Consider the following 22,001-nt stretch of genomic DNA (forward strand, 5'->3'; position numbering starts at 1 on the left):
AGACAGAGGGGGGACACAGAGCTGCAGCACTGGACAGTTTGAGGAAACTGATGTGTTTTTGAGCACTAAAGCATGTAAACCTTTTCTTGTAGTAACCCAAAATAAAATTATGAACCTGACAATGAGCAGAATTGGTCTCCTTTATTTCTGCTATGAAAGGACTTCCTTCCAGGCCTCATCCAGTTAGTCAAATGTCATCTGTGTTGATAGTCAACACACCAGCATTCAAGACAAAGAGGAAAACGTGATACATCTTTTCATTTTTCAAGGAAAGAATGAAATCGTTTGTATTTTTCCTGTTCTCTAATGAAAAAAATAAGCATCCAAAGAATTGAAAAATCACCTGATTTGCAATCTCTCTGAAAAGATCCTAGTTTGAACTCTGCGTTTCACATTATAGTTGATTTAGTTCTCATGGCACCTTCTCTTTTAAAAGATAAATCTTTTTCCTTTTCTATTTCAGATGAAAGCTCTCCTGGCTGAGAAAAGTGAGCATTTAAAAATAACACACACGTTCACATAAGAGCTGGCAATCATTAGTCATTCAGCTGCTGAATATTTTGTGCAGAAATAGATGAACCAGTAACTGGACTTTGTCACCTTGCGTCTTGTTTTGAAGATTACTGATTAGTCCTTTGTTATTTTTGATGTTAATATGATACTTGACCTTATTTTTTTTACCAAAACGTTAAGCTTTTCAAATACTGCTCGTCAGAAGTGAATGACTAACTTCCAGCTCATGCTTCCTTTACTAGTTCACTTTCAAGACACCTGGGTCCATCCCCTGCCACAAGAGATGCTCGAAGTCCTGTCTGTAAATCATCTCAATGAAACACATGTCCACAGTGTAATTTGACAGCCTGGAGGGATTTAGATTTTCTCTTATTTTTTCTTTAATTTGAAAGATTTTACACATATCTTACAGCTCCAAATGTCAAGCCTGCAGATTCTGGCTTTTATCAGCAGCCTGGTTGGGCTGGGTGCCACTATTGGTGCCACGGTGTCCAATGAATGGAGGGCCACCAGCCGGGCATCCTCAGTCATCACGGCGACCTGGGTGCTCCAGGGTCTTTGGAACAACTGTGCTGGAAATGCCATTGGAGCTGTGCACTGCAGGCCACATCATACCATCCTAAAGCTGGAAGGTAAACTAAAATAATCTCTCAGCGACCGCATACAGTGTCTGCTTGTGTTTTTGTAGTGTTGCATGACACAGCTGTCTCAGTTAGCAGCTTTCGTGGTCAGTACATGACAGGAAGGACATGAAGTGTTTGAATACATACTAACATATGGCAAATTGCATGTATACGGTAGAGGTGCTTAGTGAGATATTCCACCGAAACAAATGTATCACCTTGGTTTCAAAAGCCAGTATCTGTCGGCGATAACCACGAACCTGATGCTGAACTTCTTTGAAAAACTCAAACAAAATTAAGTGCATATTTTTTTCCTATAATTTCAAGTGCAGCAGACTCTAAATCATTCTTTTCTATCATACAAGTTACCACTTTTGCAATGTATTCAATATATAAAATAGCCTTTTAAATACTATTGAAAGTTTCTGGGGAGCAAACTGATATGAAGAAGTAATTTTTAAGTGATACTTAGGTGAAGAAAATTCTTTGTCATTAAGAACGTCTCATAGAGACACAGTCTGACAATGTTTTGTCAATTTGTCAGTAAATGAATCAAATTAGCTTTGTTTTAAAATGTATATATATATATATATAATCACAAATGACTTGTCGTCATGATAAATATTGTACAGATTTATAGCAGAAATTAAATTATGACCTCACGCAGACAAAATAAGTAAGGAATAAATCCTGTTGCAGATTATGGTTCACAAATTAACTGAGGCAAATGTGTAATCCTTTGTTGGAAATATCAAACTGTGTCTGGGTCACAGAAGCGTCTAGTGAGGACAAAAGGGGGGAAAATAATAGACTCCCATTCAAATCTTTCATTTTTTGCAACGCCATCTTGCCTCATATTTTATGTTTTGTAGTTGCATTATTTACTCACTATTGAATGGATTTTGCCTATTGTCTACAATTATTGGATATACACAACTTTTGTCCAGTGTTTGTTTGTATTCATTAGTTGACTAGTTTTTAGTATTGTATTCATCACTGTGCGACTAGAATTGGATTTTGTCCGTCACTAACTCATTATTTGTTACTTTCTTTTCTTTTCTGTTACATTTTTTGCTAATCATTTGTTCATCATCATATTTCAACTCACCACTGTATTGTAAAAGAATGGGTTCAGAAACATGTTGCATTATATTGTACATTTTTGAAAAGACTAGCTTTATTTAAGAAGAATGAAGCGGCTTTGCGATTCCCAGCTCCGTCTAACGGTGGCAGCAGTGTGATGACAGAACCCTGCTCTACAGAGTGAGCATCCACCAGATGGGGCTCACATTCACATGATAAAAACACAATGAAGTCATTTTTAGGGTGTGATTTCCCACCTGTTTGATTTTTATATAGCCATTCCTACATTCTGAATTATTAAACACATTTCTCTGTACACAGAAAGTGTCTTTCCTCTACTTCCTGAGACATTGGAGTCATGGGGCAGGCTGTTAATGAGTTATCTCAATCCTGCTATTTTTAGCTATCTTTGAAGAACCCCTAGCGCTCTTATAGGTAGCAGTGCAAGGTGACAGGTGGGAGGTGACACATTGACTGCACTGTCTCCTGTCTCAAATGTCTGTTCTGTGTAAGACAATCTCCTACAATCACAAATGAATCTAAAAATTAGTTTTAAATTTAAATAAGTAAGAAAAAAGAAACAAGAAAAGTGTTACCATCTATCAAATAAATTTAACTTTTAGTGTGGTTGACATATACTTTACTGTCAGTATACACAAGGTAATTGAAATTTGTCTTTTTGTACATACCTCCCTCTTACACGTGACGCACTGGGGCAGCGCCCTTGGAGCGTTTTTGAGGTAACGTGCCTTGATTAGCCCCAAAAACATAGGCAGAGATGGTGGCACCCATAGATGCACCTGCTAACCTTCAGTCACAATCTCACAGCTGGAATACACCTGTCGGGGATTGCACTACGACCATCCTGGCTCCACCAGTTTACTTTTAATTTTGGTTGAAGCTCCACTTGGGAAACCATAATCTGAGTTGAGGAAAAAAAACAGGAACTTAATTGTTACCTATCACTGAGAAGGAATAGTTAGACCACTAACTTTATGCAACGGAAATATATTTTCCACACGTGTAGAGCTAATATATTAACCATCTATTTTTTTTTGTTTTTTGTTTTTTGTCATTATTTTTGTCAACTAAACTGTGGTATGACAATATATTGTAATTACATGTTACACTGATATGAAGAGTTAACACAGGGTTATATTTGAAATTTGTGCCATGTTCAAATGTATTGAAATATATATTTAAAAATGTACTTGCAATGTTTTATTGAATCAAATGATGTATTCTCTGTAGACTGAGTATTATACTTATTTATTTTCTTAATTATTCCCATTTTTCATATATTGTAAAAAAAAAATATTATCATATATTATAGTATATTATCATCTGGTACACAAAGCATGCAAAATATATTATATGTATAGATTTGTAAGAATACGGTCTATCAGTATATACTACCAGTGTTTCATCAAAATGTACATTCATTATATTTTTTTTATCATATTCTTCAAACGAAATGACAATATATCATCAGTCCTTCCATATATCAAAATACATTTTTAATATTTTTAGTATATGTCAATAACTTTTAATATGAACCTTTTAGGTTAATCCAGGGCTGCCAAAAGTTGGCCCATCATTGTGGGATCCCATTAACAATCTCAAAAATCATAGCGGGCAAGTTACACCGAATTAAGCTAATTTCAGATCCTAGTACTAGTACCTAGTACTATCCTAGTATCCTATAGTATCTTTCAAAAGTTTGGGCACCGCTGAGTAAATCCTTTAGTAATTTAACACACCTCAGGAAGAACGCTATGTGTGTGATACAAAAGTACATTGACTTTTAATTCAGTAAGCTCAACAAAGTATACTTTTGTCTCATGTTCTCATTACTTTTACTTCATGTTCTCATTATTTTTACTTCATGTTCTCATTACTTTTTACTTATTAATCAAATCAGATGAGTCTTGAACGTTGTGCCCATTGCAGTGTGTAAATACCCACAGAGCCAACCACAGTTTAAATTTTAAACGTCATTACTGATGTTGTCACTCTTTTTACATCCGGGACTTCCAGTTCCCATCATCTCTGACTGAGTCACAGTGACGTGTGCTGGGTAAAAGGCTGGAGGTCACTAAAATAGACCACAGGCCTCTTTTTAATGTTTAGGGCCAAACTCCTCCCTACAGAATATAACAGTCCACCACACATTAACTATTGATCACAGCCTATCCATTGAACTAACTGGTGCGGAGCCTGGCTACATTTTCAGCAAGCTTTACTAGCCAGGGAACCATTAATCAATTTTAGTTCTCACCAGTTTAATTGGTCGTCACACAGCAGTGTGCAGGAGTCACCTCGGCAGGTTGAGCAGCATGTTTCAGGAGATCTTTGCCTTTATTTTATCCACCTCGGGGTGGGTGCTGGTGTCCTCCACCTTGCCGATGGACTACTGGAAGGTGTCTTCACTGGATGGAACCGTCATCACCACAGCTACCTACTGGTCCAACCTGTGGAAGGCCTGTGTCACCGATTCAACTGGAGTCTCTAACTGCAAAGATTTTGCCTCGATGCTGGCACTGGATGGTCAGCTCTTTTTTCCTTCCTTTGGATGATTTCTTTTATTTCAAATTTGTTTTAAGTTTTCTGCTCGTCTTTCTACTTTCTACTTCTACTTTTAGAAAAGTTTCTATGTTTAAACTAACGCTGATTCATCCTCAGTTTCCAAATGTTCAACCTCAGCTCCTTCTCTCTCTAAACTTAAAACTAAAATTCAAGTTGAAGTTCATTGCTGCTCAGGACTGAGAGATGTCCTAAGGCTGAGTCTTTGAGGAACAACTCATTTACCTCCTAATATGTCAATGTTTAGCTTTAGTTCTCAGAGCTTGAAAGCCATATGAGATTTACTGGTAACCTCAGGCGGTTTCTCCCATGGTTGACTAGTTTCAGGGGTCAACTTCCAGGGTAATATTTCCCTCAAAATCACATCTGAATAGGAAGTTTCACAGCAGGACGATCACCGTTCTACCTTAAAGTGTCTGAAAACAATTAGGCTCACTTGTGACAAATTGTATTTCTTGCTTTATGTGTAAATTGGTCACAAGGTCAGTATCTCATTGACCTTGCAGTGTTCAGGTAGAGCCACAGAGCATGACACTCTTTTGCTCATACATTGATCTCTATTTAATTTTGCAGGCTACATCCAAGCATGCCGTGGATTGATGGTCGCAGCCGTGTGTTTGGGGTTTTTTGGCTCTATATTTGCCCTTGTCGGAATGAAATGCACCAAAATCGGAGGAACTGACAAAAACAAAGCCAAGATTGCCTGCTTCGCTGGTGTAAATTTAATTCTTAGCGGTAGGTATAGTGAGATTGTTATAATTGTGTAATTATCTGTGGATTACTTAGATATCCTTTTTCTTGTTTCTCTCAGGCCTTTGCTCTCTCTCAGCCTGCTCTCTCTATGCACACCGGATAACATCAGAGTTTTTCGACCCCATGTATTTGGCACAGAAGTAAGCACGGCGGGACTGTAGAGCTGGATTTTTTTTTACTATGACTCAATAAATTCAGAAAAATGACCATTAAGTGTTGGTGTTTGTCTGTAGGTATGAACTGGGAGCTGCTCTCTTTATCGGCTGGGGAGGGTCAATCCTCTCAATCCTCGGAGGCATCATGCTCTGCTTCTCCACCACAGGTTCTTTTACCAAAAGGTTCGTATGAGTAACACATGTTACATTATACATAAGATACATAAATAACCTTCTGTATGAGTCAATTTTGTTGATTCACATCAACAAAAATTTATCTGTGTTTTCTTCACAGCCACAGTCATGCAAACTATATCTACAAAGGTGCTGCCTCACATTCTCATATCTCCTCCTACCCGAGAGGGCAGGCACAGTCTGTAAACCAGAGGCCGCCTCCAGACTACAGCAGCTCCTCCAGGGTGCAGCACTATGATAAGAATGCATATGTGTGAGGGATGTGAATATAAAACACCTTCAGTCCAAAACCTGGTGGTTTGTCACTAACACCAGCAGAATCTGCTCATATTGATCCGTGGCTCACTAGGAATCACGTTTAATATTTTGACGTGTTTCTTCCGGGAGTACGAATTTCAAGGTGCAATATGTAAGAATTGTCCACCTGTCGAATTCATACTGCAAACAAACAAGGGGTAGCATATCACTAGGGTAAACTGCAGAATGCTTCTATCTGTAGCTGCCACTGTGCAGCTCGTAGACTGGGAGCTTGATGTGGTATTATGGCACAGGAGAAGCTGGGGCTAGCTGGTTAGCATGCTAACTTCAATAGATAACTCTGCAACACAGTACACAGACTTCTTTGACATGACGTCAAAACTGTTATTTCTTGTAATTCTGTTGATAATTTTAAACTTTTGAATGGTTTCAGCTGAAATTCTTACATATTGAATCTTTAAAGTTGTATGATAAGTTTACTCTCTGATCTTGACAAAAGTATATATTCTATTTTTGACAGGTCTACATATAACTGTGCATTAAATGTTAGGATTATGTGTATATTATAATTAGACACCAAGATCAAAAATATTTGGTCCAAATGGGCCTTTCTTATCTAAGTTTTGCGTCATTTAAAATAAATTTAGATGTCAGTGTGTAATATTTTGTAAGTCATTTCCTCTGTTGGTTGCATATTTAACTGTAAGTATCTTGTACATGTTGTTAATCTGTAATGACAATATTTAAAACCGTGTCAAACACAGATTCTCCTGTTTTCCATGACATAACCATTAACTATGATCTTGTAATGAGCAAACTTGAGGAAGGTCAAAAAAGGACTGCATCTCGTCATTGTCTGTTCAGACGTGTGGCTCTGTTTTTTTAGCATATGACTAGAAATAAAAAATGCAAATAAATAAAACTGAGTTTTAGCTGACTAATGTGTGTTTTGCCTGTTTTGTTAGTAGGTTAGGTCATACAAGCTCCTCAGTTATGGCAGCAGGTCTAAGGAGGGCAGCAGTTTGCAATTTGTGTCGTGTGTCACTTTATTCAAACATCCTGTCCATGCGTGAGACAAAATTAATTAAACATTTTATGGTGGTTAGGCCAAGGCTTTTTATTTACTATAAATGCATATTAAAAGTTGGTAGTGGGTGTAAAAGGGGATGTTATCCTGAAAAAGAGGTGGTGAGAATGATCTCAAGTGGGTGGCACACTCCACAGAAAGTTTACAGTAAACATCCCAACACACTTTTACAGAGCCCTTATCAACACTAATGGCACACAGCACAGACACACTGCCGCTGACTAGGTATTTTAGGGTGTTTTTACCCAACTGAGTGGACGCTACCTGACTTTATTGATTGATTTACGAGATGAGAAAACGCCTGATTCAAATATTTGGCTTCTTGATCACATCACTGGGATGGCTGTTTGTCCTGTGTACCATGGCCATGGACTTCTGGAGGATCTCCCAAATAGGAGGACAAGGAGGCTCCTTCATCATCAGAGTGGCCTGGTACTGGTCCAACCTGTGGAAGGATTGTTTCACCGATTCCACAGCTGTCACCAACTGTAGAGACTTCCCTGTGCTCTGGGCTGTCACCCGTAAGTTATCCACATGTTGAATATCCCTCAGCAATGATGGCCCCAATACTATTTCTGTCACTCAGCAGTGTCACTTTACAGCTTATACCAGTGCTTAAAGTTAGAATATGTGACTTTTGGAAGGAAAAAAATAACATAATCTTTATTTTAGAAATGAAAAGTTGAATTTATAAGCAATAAAATGCCCCCTTGTTAAGTTCAATACAATCAGGGCAACGCCAGCAGTGGTTGCTATGTTAGAACGTTAACATTATAACAATCTCACTATACCTACCGCTAAGAACATATATTTTGCTATGTAAATAACATTACTCGATCAATGAGCTGACATAACTCTTCTTGTATAGCTAGCTGTCACCCCTTAGCATGCAATATTATCCCGTCATATGTCACTTCTTGTGGAGAAAATGTCACATAGACTGGTCTGATGAGTTTTAAAGCCTTAATTTGTCTAAAACCTTCAAATGTTCTAAACATTAAGGAAAAAAAACTGATAAATACTGGCTTCAATAATAATTTTTTTTAAAAAACCCACCATAAATAAACTCAAGGCAAGACTGTCATCTACCATGTCAGTTTTGTGGGAATGTTTAGAAGACTTCAATTCACATTTCCAGAGGAAATACATTACATTTTACTCTATAACCTCAATCTAATGTTGCATTTCAAGGTTTTCACTTTGAATGAATAGAAAAATATGTCCTGTGGTTCAATAGATAATAACATTGCAATGGAGAAGTGCTCTCAGTGACATTGAATTTAATATCAGAGCATCAGTGCATCTGTGTGCACACAATAAAACAAGCTTGTCATAACTTTGTCAGAAATGTATCGATTCAAATTACTATGGCCATTATAAAGCTGTACTTGATATTTTTGTGTGGGAACACTTTAGATTGTGAGGTGCGTCTGAGACAAATAGAACAAGTCCTAGAAATTGAACTTTTCCTGTTCAATAATTTCTCCCTTTCTCTCTTGCCTGAACTCCTTCTTTCTGTTTCTCACAGCTTACGTTCAAGGAGTACGAGGGTTGCTAATGTGCGGCTTAACTCTGGGATTTTTTGCCGTAGTACTTTGCTTTGTTGGGATGGACTGCACTTATATCGGAGGAGCTGATAAAACCAAGGACAAACTGCTTTTTTCCGGAGCAGTGTTTCATGTTGCTGGATGTGAGTATACAGAACATACCAGTGTTTGTGTCCGTAAATGACAGAAATGTTTTGCCCTCATTATTGAATCAGCGATACCTCTGCACACAGGTGTGTCTGATCTTGCTGCCTACTGCTTATACATAAACAGGATCGCCAAAACAACCTTTGCTGCCAGTGTAGGGCCAGGAGTCTTACGGTACATTATAGTTTGAATTGTAGAAATTTCCACCTTTGATTCCACAGTAAAATATTAAGAGAAACCGGATGTACACTATCATGACTTCTTACATTTTAACTAATTCCAGGTATGACCTCGGACCTCCCATATTCCTAGGATTGGTGGGATGTTTCCTCATCCTTTTAGGGGCTATGTTTTACGCTGTGACAGTCTGCCGAGTAATCTGCCCGGAAAGGTATTCAAATTCATCCATCTTCAGCCTTTTTTCTGTGACTGCTGAGTTCATACCACATTATAAACTTTGTTAATGCTTTGGTCTTACAGTCAAGTGGTATATGCCTATGGAGGAGGCACATACATGTCCCCTCGCTCCAGAGGAAGAACCCTGTACACCGGATACTACAAACCCTCCAGGCTGTACGGATCTTACACAGGCTCAGGACAATCCAGAAGCTCCAAGATCTCAAAGATCTCTCAGACGACACCAACGAAAAACTCGGAAAGGGATGCATTTGTGTAGTGACAAGACGCTCAAACACAAGAAATAGCTCCAAATCTGATTAACAATCAGCATGTATCTCATAATGTAGATAGGGTGAACCTTCCTCTTCAGTGCATCAATATGTACAACTGTAATTTTTTTTTGTTATATTCTGTATAAAATTGTGTTTACTCATTATTTGTTAACTTTGTTGTGTTGTAACCAAAACACGTATTACAATCAAAATGGAAAGAGACAATTTTTCGGCTTTTCCTCCCCCAGCGTTTCCAAGTGGTATTGTTGTTGGCAACGTCGTCAGGAAGACAACTGCTAATGATAGCCGCCAGAAACAAGCATGCAGTAGATGGTTTTTTTTTGCATTTGTGAAAAAGTGTGACAAAACTGAAAAAATAACTAAATTTAACTTGGTTTCTGTCACTTAAATCATCCATCAAAGGGGTGCTTTTTTTTTGCAGTGTAGAGTTTCCACAGTAAGTGTGTTTGTTCCACCATAACCTGGGAGTTCCAACCAAAGCTACCAGGGGAAACAAATCCTCCTCCTGTTTTGGTTGTGCATTGGGGCACGTCATTTGTGCCGTAAAACAAGAGAAAAATCCTACTAGGTGGCAGTCAAACATCTAGAGAGCTTGTAGAAAGGTGCAGGATAAAAGTATCTCTTTTCCTTAAAAACACTATTATGATAGTGAATTAATTATTTTACGATGATTGTTTTGTTTATCTCTGTGTAAGAATTCTGATGTTGGTCACAGCTTCTGGCAAGGTTTGTGAGCTAATAGTATAATGCACTAGTTATCACGTTATCTGTGTTTCTCCACCATTAAATAGTCTTGGTAGTTGCCAGTTTGTGGAAAAGAAAAGTGTATATCATCATTACATCATCAGCGTATAACAAAATAGCCGCATTATTTTTAAAACATTTACAACTGAAACCTATTTTATTGAGTATAGGTGCCCTTCATAACACTCAGCTACACAATGATGTGATGAGGTTGTTCTTGCCATTTCCTTGTTTATATTTTTTTAGGATTTAAACAGAGGATCTCGTCTTTTTTCCATGAACATTGAACTTACGCTACGCTCCGGTAAGGCATTCAGTGCATGAAGGTATGACAGCCAGTATACTCCTTCTCTTTCACTAGCAGTATCTGCTCCTGCATCTAATATTCCTGTTTTGATCTCAAATGGTCACCGCAAACATCACGTCTAATTCCTGTACAAATTATAGAGCTAGAAATGTATTTATTGTGCAACCTCCCATCCATTTCTCTACGTTGCACCCTGCCAGTAAATCCTATGTGACTCAGAGCAAAATATTTTAACTCACATGCTTTTAAATGCAGAAAGGGCTTAGGTTTGATACATTTAAATATCAGAACTCTGTGTAATCAATCTAAATTAGATGAATTGAATGAATTAAATGCTGTCACTATACCTCATTCCTTTGAATTTATTGCTCTGAAAATGAACTTATCTTGTAATATTGCAATCATTGTTGTGGGTGTGTACAGACCACCCTCGGCTATCTCCAGTGCAACTGACAATTTAGCAGACTTACTTGCTCAGTACTGTAACTAAGAAATTCTGGTTCTAGGTGATTTTAAACTAAACTGGTTAACAAATGATTCAAACCGTCTAAAAGAGATATGTGACAATCTCAATCTGGCACAGCTGATCGATGAGCAGACCAGACCTAATTTGAAGGATCTCTCAAAGTCAACATTGATAGATCTAATTCTGTGAAACAGGAGGGACAAAATTATTGCCTCTGGAGTTTTTGCACTCGGTCTAAGTGACCACTGTCCTGTAGCCTGCTTTAGAAGTGCTGGATTAGCAAAATCAACATCAAGAATTATTATCAAAAGAAATTAAAACATTTTAATGAGAAGGCTTTTTTAATCGACATTGCTAACAGAAATATACAGTATACTACTGAAATACCAGATGTAGAACAGGCTCTTGAACATTTTACCAAGTCTTTAGTTGCCATTATTGATAAACATGCACCCTTCAAAAACCCCTTGTTCAGCTCAGAACTATTAATGATGCTCAATGCAAGGGACAAAGCCGGGGCTCTAGCAAGGCTGGTGAGGAAGCCCACTGGTTAACTTTTAGACAACTCAGAAATAAATGCATATCTTCATTGTGAAAAGCAAAGGCCAACTATCACATAGAATTAATCTCCAGCTCTTATACAAACCCATCCAACTTTTGGAAAGCAGTAAATATAAATAAAAACAAATCCTCTATGTCTATACCTTCTAGTATAACATTTAATAATTGCCAAATAGATAAACCATCAGATATTTGTGATGCTTTTAACAAATCTTTTGCTGCTGCTGGAAATCAATTTGACATGGGTGGTGACAGGTGTACTCAGGTTCTGCTTTGAACAGTCAGCTGCTGCCTCATGAGCCCTCCTCAAACCATACCTCTGTGTTTACACTGCAGAATTTCACTTCCTCTATTGTTAAGGAGGCACTTCAAGGCGTAGATATACGGAAAGCAACTGGCGAAGATAAACTAGACCCATATTTTTTAAAGCTCTGTGCTCCATTTATTTCTAATGAAATTACTTATCTTTTTAATCTAGCAATTTCTTCTGGGGTTTCCTCCAAGATCTGGAAAACTGCACGTTGTCCCACTGCACAAAGGTGGTGATAAAGCTGATATTAACAACTATCGGCCAATTTCTAAACTGCCTTGTCTTGCTAAAGTCCTGGAATCAATAGTCAATAATCAGCTCAAATCATTCCTCTCAATATATCCTGTTTGGAGTCCTCACCAATCTGGTTTCAGAGCTAAGCATAGTACTGTTACTGCTATCACCCCAGTTACTAATGATATTATATCTGCTGTTGATAAAGGGAAATACTGTGCTGCCCTCTTTGTGGATCTAACAAAAGCTTTTGATACTGTTGACCATGCTTTGCTCATATCATCATCATATCATATATCATATCATTCAAGGACTACCTGTCTCATAGACAACAATGTGTGACTGTAGGAATTGATCATTCCGTGTTTTTACCATGTCTAAAGGGGTTCTGCAAGGTTTAATACTGGGTCCTGTCTCATTCACAATCTATATTAACAATATCACATCCTCTATAACCAATTGTAACACCCATCTTTATGCTGATGATGCAGTCCTGTACTGCTGTGCTAAAACTGCACATTAAACCATTACAATTCTCCAGCAAGCTTTTGACAAACTGCAAGATTCTCTTTTTAACCTGAAATCAGTCCTCAGTGCAAACAAAACCAAATTCAATTCTATTCTCAAGAGCCAGAGATATCACAGATATTGGTCTGCATGATACCACTCTAACAGGACACATTATTGAAAGGGTTTCTGAAATCAAATATTTGGGTATCTGGTTGGATCAGACACTCACATTTGAATTTCATATTAAAATACTTGTTAGCAAGCAAAGACAAAAAATGGTTATTTATACAGAAACAGAACTACTTTCCCCATAATCTGTAGGAAACGGATCATTAAAGCTGTCTTTTTATCTGTCCTGGATTATGGTGATGTTATCTATGGACATGCCTCTGTCTCCACTCCACTCCACTAGACTCGGTTTACCACTCCGCCCTCAGATTCGTTACTGATGACTGTTATTCCACTCATCATTGTATTCTATATTGTTACAACCCCAGAGGTCGTATAAACATTTCTATTGTATGTGCTTTAATTGCCTCTGTCCTTTAATGCCCCTCTGTTACCTACGTGTGTGATTGGTTGCAGGTGTGTTTGAGTGAGTGTAGGTTGTCCAGGGAGCTGATTGGTTCCTGACTCGACTGCCATCATGGCTGTTTGTGTGCGAGATGTTTTTAAATAAAAACCTTTAAAAATGCTTCGCTGCTGGTGGTGCTTGGGGGATGGGAAGAGGGGAGTCTCATTTTCATGTTGCGCCAGGGTTTCTCCTAGGCCCTGGTCATAACATATATGAAAGAGTTGGATGGGCACCCTTAACAGTAAGATGTGACAGCCACTGGTTTCTGTTTCTTTTGAAAGCCTTGAAGGGCAACATGCCACCATATATATCAGCTCTTTATTAAACTGGTCACAGAGTCTCTATCTATTCAACACGCCCCAGTGATTGTATAATGCTCCAAGTTCCCTGGGTAAACACTAAATTTGGGAAAACTGCTTTCAGTTTCAGTGCTCCATACACTTGGAACATTTTACAACGTAAATTTAAACTTGACACAGCTATACCTATAGGTCAGTTTAAGACTTTGATTTCAAACTACTCAGCATTTCAATGTAACTGTTTTTAACATGCTGTCCTGTATGGTTGTCTGCCATTTATCTTGTATGCACCTCTGTTTCATTTGTGTTTTGTCATGTTCATTTGCTTGCAGTTTCTTATAATGTTCATGCACTTTTTTCCATTTTATTTGTATTCTGTCATATTGCTTCTTATCTGTTATCATTTTTATGTACCCATTCTGTTTATTCGTTGTGATTATGTTCGTTTGTTTCTGTTTGTTATCACATTTTTGCACCTATTCTGTTTTTTTTATTTGTGCTGTTGACATCATTGAAAATGAGGGCTGGCTGATTTTTCGAGAATTAAATAAAGGTTGAATGAATGAATGAATGAATGAATGAATGAAAAGGGGTAGTTTAAAGGGGCTGTATGAGGAACTTGTCCATGGGCAGTGTGTTCCCAACAGTAGATGGGGGTCAGCACCCCAACCCAGTTTTGAGAGGCGTACAGGAGTACGGGCACAGAAGATAAGTGATGTACTGTTGTGGACTGGCCCAGCAGTTATACTGGGTGTTAATTGCTGTGGGCCTTATTTACAGTATCTTTGCAGGGAGGGAAGGGTGAATTCAGGTGAAAGGCTGTCCTTACGTACTTGTAGATTGCGTTTTTTTCCTGGCCAAACTCCTCCCTCCAGAATATAACAGTCAGCAACACATGACCTATCCATTGAACTTACTTGTACAGAGCCGCTGATAACCTTTAGGTGTCACCAGCTTCATCGGTCGTCACACGACAGTGTAGAGGAATCATCTCTGCAGTATGAAGAGCAAGGTAATGTATCAGGAGATCTTGGCCTTTATTTTCACCACTTCAGGGTGGGCACTGGTGACATCCACCCTGCCGCTGGAGTACTGGAGGGTATATTCACTTGCTGGAACAGTCATTATCACCACACCTCTTTACTTCTCCAACCTGTGGAAGGACTGTGTCACTGATTCAACAGGAGTGTCCGACTGCAAAGACTTTCCTTCGATGCTGGCACTGGACGGTCAGCTCTTTTTAAACTATTAGCCTTACTTGTGATTAATTGTATTTCTTGCTTTATGTGTAAATTGTTTTTTCTCTATTCAATGTTTGCAGGCTACATCCAAGCATGCCGGGGACTGATGATCACAGCTGTCTGCCTGGGTTTATTTGGGTCTACATTTGCCCTGGTTGGAATGAAATGTACCAAAATCGGAGGAACTGGCAAAAACAAAGCCAGGATTGCCTGCGTTGCTGGTGGAAATTTCATTCTTAGTGGTAGGTATAAGTTAATTGTCTGTGTAGTTGTGTGATTATATGTGTAATAGATTCTCTTTATCTTGTTTCTCTCAGGCCTCTGCTCAATGTCATCATGCTCTATTTATGCATACCAGATACTGACAGAGTTTTTCGACCCAACGTTTATGGGACAAAAGTAAGAACTGTAAGACTGTAGAACCAGAGTGTTTTAATATGACTCCATCAATTAAAAGAAATTACTATTAACTGTTGGTCGTTGTCTGTAGGTATGAACTGGGAGCTGCTCTCTTTATCGGCTGGGGAGGGTCAATCCTCTGTATCCTCGGAGGCAGCATGTTCTGCTTCTCCATCACAGGTTCCTTTACCAAAAGGTTTGTACGAGTAACACATATGTTTAAATATACAGAAGATACATGTTGTAAAAAAAACCTTCTGTATAAGTCAATTTTGTTGATTAGTCTGTGTTTTCTTCACAGTCAAGCAAACTATATCTACAAAGTTGCTAGCTCACATTCTCATATCTCCTCCTACTCGAGTGGGCCGGCACAGTCTGTAGACCAGAGACCGACTCCAGACTGCAGCGACTCCTCCAAGATGCAGCACTTTGATAAGAATGTAAATGTGTGAGGGATGTGAATATAAAACTTTCAGTCAAAGCCACTGGGCAGTCTTAAAAATATATACTGTGTACTAAGTCTGAAAGATTCAGAAACTTGGTGTTTCTGTCCAACAGACAGCTAAAGTTGATCTTAACCTGTCTCACTGGGAAATATTTTTTAAATTTTTGCATGTTATTTTCAGCGGTACAATTCAAAGTTGTATTGTTGGGGAATTTATGTTTTCTATATTTGACCGTTCGATATATTACTGCGAACAGAATGTTAGGATTGCTGTATGTTATCAAACAGCAAAATCAAAAACATTTGGTCCAAATGTTGTGTGCGATGTCCCAAATAACTAAAAATAACTATAATTTGCAGTAAGAAAACTTGAAGAATGTTTGAAGCAAAAATAAAACAGATGCAAATAATTTACACTGAGTTTTAGCTGACTGAGTTTTATGTTTCTCTCTTTTTGTCGGTAGACTATATGTCATGTGTGCTCCTCAGTGATCGCAGCAGATTTGAAGAGGGCATCAGTTTTGCGTTATTTGTGTCATGTTTTCTTAAGATGATCCATGAGAGTCTGAAGGCTGTTTTACTCTATTAATACTTTATCCTCATTTCAAGAGGTAGGTACTGTGCAGGTGGTGTGAATTAGGTGGGCAGCAGACAACAGACGGTTTACAGTAAACACCTCAAACAAAGTGGCACAGTCCTCATCAACACTAATTACGCATGGCACAGACACACTGCCACAGACTACCCATTTTATTACTTAGTGGACTACCTGGTGTGATTTAATAATTTAATAAATAAGGAAACATCTGATCAAAATATTTGGCTTCTTCCTGATATCACTGAGATTGATGAAAATTTGTTAATATAATGAAGTAACAACAAGATGCAAAGATAATAAAATGATTAATGCTTGCCGGGAAACCGGGAAAGATATCAGGCAATTGTGTTGTTGTGTTGATGTGATTGCAGTTAGAGATTCACGATGGTTACAACTGATTTAGCGCAGCTGCAGATGGACTTCTAATAAGCATGGAAGAGGAGGATGTCACACCAATGCACAGTATTACTGTGGTCTCATGAGATGAGCTGAAGACGTCACATTGCGGCACGCTGTTAAGGAAGTTGGTGTCGTTAAACCATGAGAATGTGCAGTAGAAGTCTAAGCAGTGGAAAATAGGTATGTTAAACCTTATTTTGGGGCAAAGTCACCAAACTTTTTAGGTTTTCAAAGGTATTTTTATTTTTATTTTTTATCAGATTTTACTGTTGATTCTCTACATGTTACAAAGTGTTATTAACCCTAACCCTTTTCATGTCCCGGTGACAGTTGAAAGTGAAGTTTTGGCTCTCATCCTATTCAATCAGATCAGGGCCTGGTGTTGTTAGCCCAAAATAACTACCCAGGGGCGTTGCCAAGATGGTTGCTAAGTAGCAAGACTTGCCTAGAAGGACTTTGACAAAACATAACCTAAAGCACTAATTTTAACCCAAACGGTGACCAAGTAGTTTTGTTTCCTAAACCTACCCAACTGTGAATGTTTCACCATGTCAACGGCATGTTTATTCTTACTACAATGACGATGAAGGTCACCGGACTGTGGATCTGCTCTCAATAGAAGTTAATGGGAAGGATTGGCATATTACTTAAATGTAAAATTAAGACTTTTGTGTTGTTTTTTTTGTTTTTTTTTATGGAGATTAAAGATATCAGGTTGAGTGTTTTTAATATTGCTTGAGGTGAATATAAACCATGCACATGTTTGTCTGTGTGAATGACTGTTTATACATCAACAAGATTGCCAATTGAGAGCCAAGAATCTTACAGTGCATTTGATCATACTCTGTCCATTATAGTTCAAATCGTAGAAACATGCACCTTAAATTAAACTGAACCATTATGAAAAATCAACATTGTATCATGGTATGTCATCAGCCCTCCCATATTTCTAGAATTGGTAGGATGTTGTTTCATCTTTTTAGGGTCCGTTTTTATTTTAGCTGTGGCAGTCTGCCAAGTAATCTGCTCTGGAAGGTACTGAATACATCCATCCAGCGGTATATGCCAATGGAGGAGGCACATACAGTACAGTCCCTGTGCAAACATTCCAGGCTATATTGATCTTATACAGACTCAGGACGACCCAGCAAGTCTCTCAGGAAAAGCACTGGTGAAAAACTCAGAGAGAGATGCATTTGTGTTGCAGTCCAAAGCTTAAAACAAAAATTCATAAGCAGTAGGGCCATAAAGTCAGAGACTACTATTTAAAATACTTCTCTTTTGCATTTGTTTCAAATGTAATGCTATTATTTCTTTACAAATGATAATATCATATTTACAGAAGCCCTAAAGGGCCATGCATTCATACATTTTATTTCCTCCGTTTTCCTGTGATAACCAGTTAATTTCATTTGTTTTCTCGAGATCTCGAGTTATTATCTCGAAATAACAACTGCCGTTTTCCCGAGATAACGGGATAATTTTCTCGAGATCTCAAGATAACGAAACTTTGTTTTCCTGAGATAACGATATAATTAATTCGAGATCTTGAGAAAACAAAACAATAGTGTAGTATATTAAATCATTGCAGGAAACATCATTCAGTGTAGCAATGTCAGAGGAGCAGGAGCATATCGATCACCGCGTCACATATCTTTTCAATCAAGGCCTGACACAGGCTGAAATAGCATTATGCCTTGCTATTACAGATAACATACACATTAGTGTGCGTAATCTAGAAAGGCGGTTAGCAAGGCTTCAGCTATATCGGCAGCGCAATCTAAGTGAGCCTGATGTTGTCGTTAACTACCAGCTACGAGGTCCTGGGCATCTCCATAATCTCAGGCCTATCATATCACAGTCATTATCTCGAGATCTCGAATTAATTAACTCGTTATCACGGGAAAACCGAGGAAATAAAATGTATGAATGCATGGCCCTTTAGGGCTTCTGTACATCTTAACAACTTGAGTGAAAAGTTCATTCTTTGAAAACTGTACATTCATTTTAGCATATGTTAGTATTTGGTATGTCCCACTTTTGCTTTAATGACATGCACTCGTGCTGACATGGACTCCACAAGTTTTTGCAAAAATTGAGGACTCGTGCTGTTCCAGCTGGATTTGACAGAATGTTTTGACAGTGTACCAAAGAGCTTCTTTGGCCGCCCTCATGCCACAAAAACAGCTCTGATCCACTGAGGCAATGTTATTGGCCGAACTTGTCAGAATGGTGTGGCTGATCGGTGGTAAGTGTATTCTTCTTTGGTCAACATCATCAATGTGTAACAAAAAAAGCGTCATCATTTATAAAAAAAAACGTTCAAGGGTGGGATCAGGTTTTTCCTTGTTTCATGTGTGTGCCATTCCCCTTGCCCACAGTTTTAAACTTAAGCACACCATCTTAAGTAAGAGCCAAATGGTACACAAAACTGAAGCCATGCTGGTAGACCCGAGTGTGTCATACCAACAACAAACAGAATCGCAGACCAAGGCAAAACATGTGATGCTGTACACAAACGCTCACGCTCAACCTCTTCTGTGTGTTTTCACCTGAGGAGGGACTTTAGGGACAGACAGCGGTCGACAAGCACCGTCGTGCCATTGCTCCGATTTGCCTTTTTTTGTCTAGACGCTCGACTTCGAGGCAAGCATGAGTTACAGGACTGTGGTGATGTACATGGAGATTGGCTGCTTTGTGGTCTGCGTATCTGGATGGATACTGGTCTGTTCCACCATGCCCACAGAGATCTGGACTTGGTCTGAGGTGGACAGTATAGTCTTGACCACTTCAAACTATTTCTCCAACCTGTGGAAGGACTGTATATCTGATTCAACTGGAGTATCTGACTGCAAGGGAATTCCATCAATGCTCGCACTGAACTGTAAGTAAAATGTATTCCTCCAAAAAGCACAAAGAGTCTTCTTGACGGGCATCTTGAAATGTGTGCTTAACACTGTTGTGCTGTTCTTGGACAGGGGACATTCACATGTGCCGTGCACTCATCATCATCGCCATTATCCTGTCTTTCTTTGGATCCGTTCTGGTCTTAGTGGGAATGAAGTGCACTAAAATTGGGGGATCAGAGCTTGCTAATGCAAGAGTGACCTTTGCTGGGGGGATGAACTACCTTATTGGAGGTAATAACTAAGATTTCTTTGATATAATTCACTTTGCAAATGCACAACATGATGAATTTTAAAATTAACATTTGCCTGTTATTTCAGGAATGTGTTCCATGGTTTCTTTCTCCTATTATGGAAACAAAATTAGAGCCGAATTTCAAGACCCTCTCTTCAAAGCTCAGAAGCACGTACAATTAAATGACTCTATTTAATGCATCAACACACACAAGATGATTCTGCGAAGGAAGAACTGTACATTCATGTATCTTTGTCGTATTTAATCTAAGGTTTGAAATAGGCGTTGGTGTCTTCATCGGCTGGGGAGGGTCCACCTTACTTGTTGTCGGAGGCCTTATTTACAGTATCTTTGCAGGAAGGGAAGGGTTCCACTCAAGGTATAAAACTGTTACTGTATAATTGATTTAGTTTCCCAGCATTTCTATTATTTACCTCTCAGCCTCCTAAAAGAAAAATATATTCTTTTCTTGAACCTGTGCCACACAGCTCAAAAAGATTCCCCACCTACCAGCTTCCTGACGCCTACACTGTTGTTCCAACAAAAAAGAGCATTGCATCCTCGGCCAGTACAAACAGTGAGGCCAGTAAGGGCACAAGATCATCAAGGACATCCAGTGGCAGCAGAGTCAGCAGCATCTCTGGGATCACCTCTTCCACCAAGACGTCAGCAACAAATGCATATGTGTGACCTCGTTTCAAAGGTTGAAAATGCTCTGTTTCCGTACCTTTTGACTCGTCATAGTAGGAAAAGCACAGGTGTAACTAAAAACATGAATGACGGCTGCCCCAGTAAGCCCTAAGCAGTGAGTCAGCTTGCACAACACCAGGAACCTGATACTGAAGCAGCGAAATGGAATTCAGCCGTCATTAATTTAATTATTCACAAATGTTCTTTTCCATCCGTGACAAATCTACTTTCTCCTGTGTATATGCAAGTTGAACTCCAGTGACTTCTCACACTTTGCCTTGCTTACAGAAAATAAAAGGTTTCATGACGTGAATGATGACAAGATGATACAATAAAATCATTCAAAATGTCACTTATAAGAGCACAAAACATGCAGTGATTAACTTTTTAGATGTTTGTTGTAGCCATGTCATTTATTTAAATGCTAGTATTTTGTCTGAATATATTTTGATACATCATTTTCTTGCTGTATATAACTATATGTAGAAATGTAGATATAACTACCTCTATATGAATACACAAATTATTGTCATGTTTTGAAAATTGCAATTAAACAAAATTTTGATATTGATTCATAATCGAAAGAATGGATGAGTCACTGCAAATAACAAGATTCTCACAGTGACATTGAGAGATAAGTTAGTGTAAAGGCTCATTCCCGTTTCAAACGATATAACCGTCACTGCCCACCGACTTCCATGCGTCCTTCACGTTAGCATTAAGTGATACAACCACTAGAGGACGCCACTCAGAGTCAAATCAGTCTTACACAGTATCTAACCTTGAGCATAAATGAGCCTTAAGGCTGGCTCTGGCTCTCAACTCTTTCAAGAGGGATACCATGAATGTTTCCCACCTCCATAGATGTTGTCACCAAGCTTGTCTCCAGGACAGGGTTGTAGGGTTGTGATCCATGTTGCCATGTTTTAAATTCATCCCTCAGTTTCAAACATAATAGGAAGCAAAAATAGTACAGATGAGACTGCTGACATCACATAGACTGTGTCTGCTCAACTGCTTTTTAAAAGCTCAGACTGAGCAGTAGTAACCTATTTTCTAAACTGCTTTAGAAATTAAATTGAATTGCTTCCTTATAAAAGCCATCATCATCACTAGCCTAAGTACATGTGACCTCTAACCACACATACACACACTGATATAACTGACTAACACTGACGCTCTACACCAGGTGGCTAAAAGTAGGGCCTGCAGGCCAAAGTCTGCCCATCATACTGTAAAGTTTGATTTGACCCGCCAGAAGTTTCTAGTGAAAATAAATAAATAATATGAATCACTATTTATGCTGTTTTATTGTTGTGAAGTTGCTCTGTAAATACGTAGGAGTCCAGATTATTGATCGATCTAAGCATTGTGGGCAAGGTGACTCTTCATGCAGGAAGTCAGTCAACTTAAGGGAACTCAGGATCCAGGTCCTGTTTATTGGAAG

At 38.6% G+C, this 22,001-nt stretch overlaps 4 protein-coding genes across 4 annotated transcripts; all 4 read left to right on the plus strand.

Moving 5' to 3' along the window:
* The first annotated feature begins 4,552 nt into the window (after nt 1-4,552).
* LOC141002136 (claudin-10-like) lies at nt 4,553-6,162 on the plus strand. The gene is made up of 5 exons (XM_073473320.1): nt 4,553-4,766; nt 5,376-5,537; nt 5,614-5,695; nt 5,789-5,893; nt 6,006-6,162. Exons 1-5 carry the CDS (start codon nt 4,556-4,558, stop codon nt 6,160-6,162), a joined length of 717 nt encoding a protein of 238 aa, XP_073329421.1. The 5' UTR covers nt 4,553-4,555.
* Nucleotides 6,163-7,539: 1,377 nt separating this feature from the next.
* cldn10l2 (claudin 10-like 2) lies at nt 7,540-9,620 on the plus strand. The gene is made up of 5 exons (XM_073473319.1): nt 7,540-7,771; nt 8,779-8,940; nt 9,031-9,118; nt 9,228-9,335; nt 9,425-9,620. The coding sequence occupies exons 1-5, from the start codon at nt 7,540-7,542 to the stop codon at nt 9,618-9,620; spliced, it is 786 nt and encodes a 261-aa protein (XP_073329420.1).
* Nucleotides 9,621-14,641: 5,021 nt separating this feature from the next.
* On the plus strand, nt 14,642-15,733 carry LOC141002575 (claudin-10-like). The gene is made up of 5 exons (XM_073473931.1): nt 14,642-14,870; nt 14,963-15,124; nt 15,200-15,281; nt 15,373-15,477; nt 15,583-15,733. The coding sequence occupies exons 1-5, from the start codon at nt 14,642-14,644 to the stop codon at nt 15,731-15,733; spliced, it is 729 nt and encodes a 242-aa protein (XP_073330032.1).
* A 3,529-nt stretch (nt 15,734-19,262) lies between these two features.
* cldn10c (claudin 10c) lies at nt 19,263-20,863 on the plus strand. Its single transcript, XM_073473318.1, has 5 exons — nt 19,263-19,607; nt 19,702-19,863; nt 19,951-20,032; nt 20,136-20,243; nt 20,353-20,863. The coding sequence occupies exons 1-5, from the start codon at nt 19,376-19,378 to the stop codon at nt 20,552-20,554; spliced, it is 786 nt and encodes a 261-aa protein (XP_073329419.1). The 5' UTR covers nt 19,263-19,375; the 3' UTR covers nt 20,555-20,863.
* Nucleotides 20,864-22,001: the final 1,138 nt, after the last annotated feature.

The sequence above is a fragment of the Pagrus major genome, chromosome 9 (genome assembly GCF_040436345.1).
Source record: "Pagrus major chromosome 9, Pma_NU_1.0".
Classification (NCBI taxonomy): Eukaryota; Metazoa; Chordata; class Actinopteri; order Spariformes; family Sparidae; genus Pagrus; species Pagrus major.

Excerpts from the sequence above, each read along its gene's own strand:
- LOC141002136 (XM_073473320.1), top strand. The coding sequence starts at position 4,556 with ATGTTTCAGGAGATCTTTGCCTTTATTTTATCCACCTCGGGGTGGGTG. Across the intron at positions 5,538-5,613 it reads TGTAAATTTAATTCTTAGCG|GCCTTTGCTCTCTCTCAGCC; the intron begins GTAGGTATAGTG and ends TGTTTCTCTCAG. Across the intron at positions 5,696-5,788 it reads CCCATGTATTTGGCACAGAA|GTATGAACTGGGAGCTGCTC; the intron begins GTAAGCACGGCG and ends GTTTGTCTGTAG.
- cldn10l2 (XM_073473319.1), top strand. The coding sequence starts at position 7,540 with ATGAGAAAACGCCTGATTCAAATATTTGGCTTCTTGATCACATCACTG. Across the intron at positions 7,772-8,778 it reads TGTGCTCTGGGCTGTCACCC|CTTACGTTCAAGGAGTACGA; the intron begins GTAAGTTATCCA and ends TGTTTCTCACAG. Across the intron at positions 9,336-9,424 it reads CGAGTAATCTGCCCGGAAAG|TCAAGTGGTATATGCCTATG; the intron begins GTATTCAAATTC and ends TTGGTCTTACAG.
- LOC141002575 (XM_073473931.1), top strand. The coding sequence starts at position 14,642 with ATGAAGAGCAAGGTAATGTATCAGGAGATCTTGGCCTTTATTTTCACC. Across the intron at positions 14,871-14,962 it reads TTCGATGCTGGCACTGGACG|GCTACATCCAAGCATGCCGG; the intron begins GTCAGCTCTTTT and ends CAATGTTTGCAG. Across the intron at positions 15,282-15,372 it reads CCAACGTTTATGGGACAAAA|GTATGAACTGGGAGCTGCTC; the intron begins GTAAGAACTGTA and ends CGTTGTCTGTAG.
- cldn10c (XM_073473318.1), top strand. The coding sequence starts at position 19,376 with ATGAGTTACAGGACTGTGGTGATGTACATGGAGATTGGCTGCTTTGTG. Across the intron at positions 19,608-19,701 it reads ATCAATGCTCGCACTGAACT|GGGACATTCACATGTGCCGT; the intron begins GTAAGTAAAATG and ends GTTCTTGGACAG. Across the intron at positions 20,244-20,352 it reads AGGGAAGGGTTCCACTCAAG|CTCAAAAAGATTCCCCACCT; the intron begins GTATAAAACTGT and ends TGTGCCACACAG.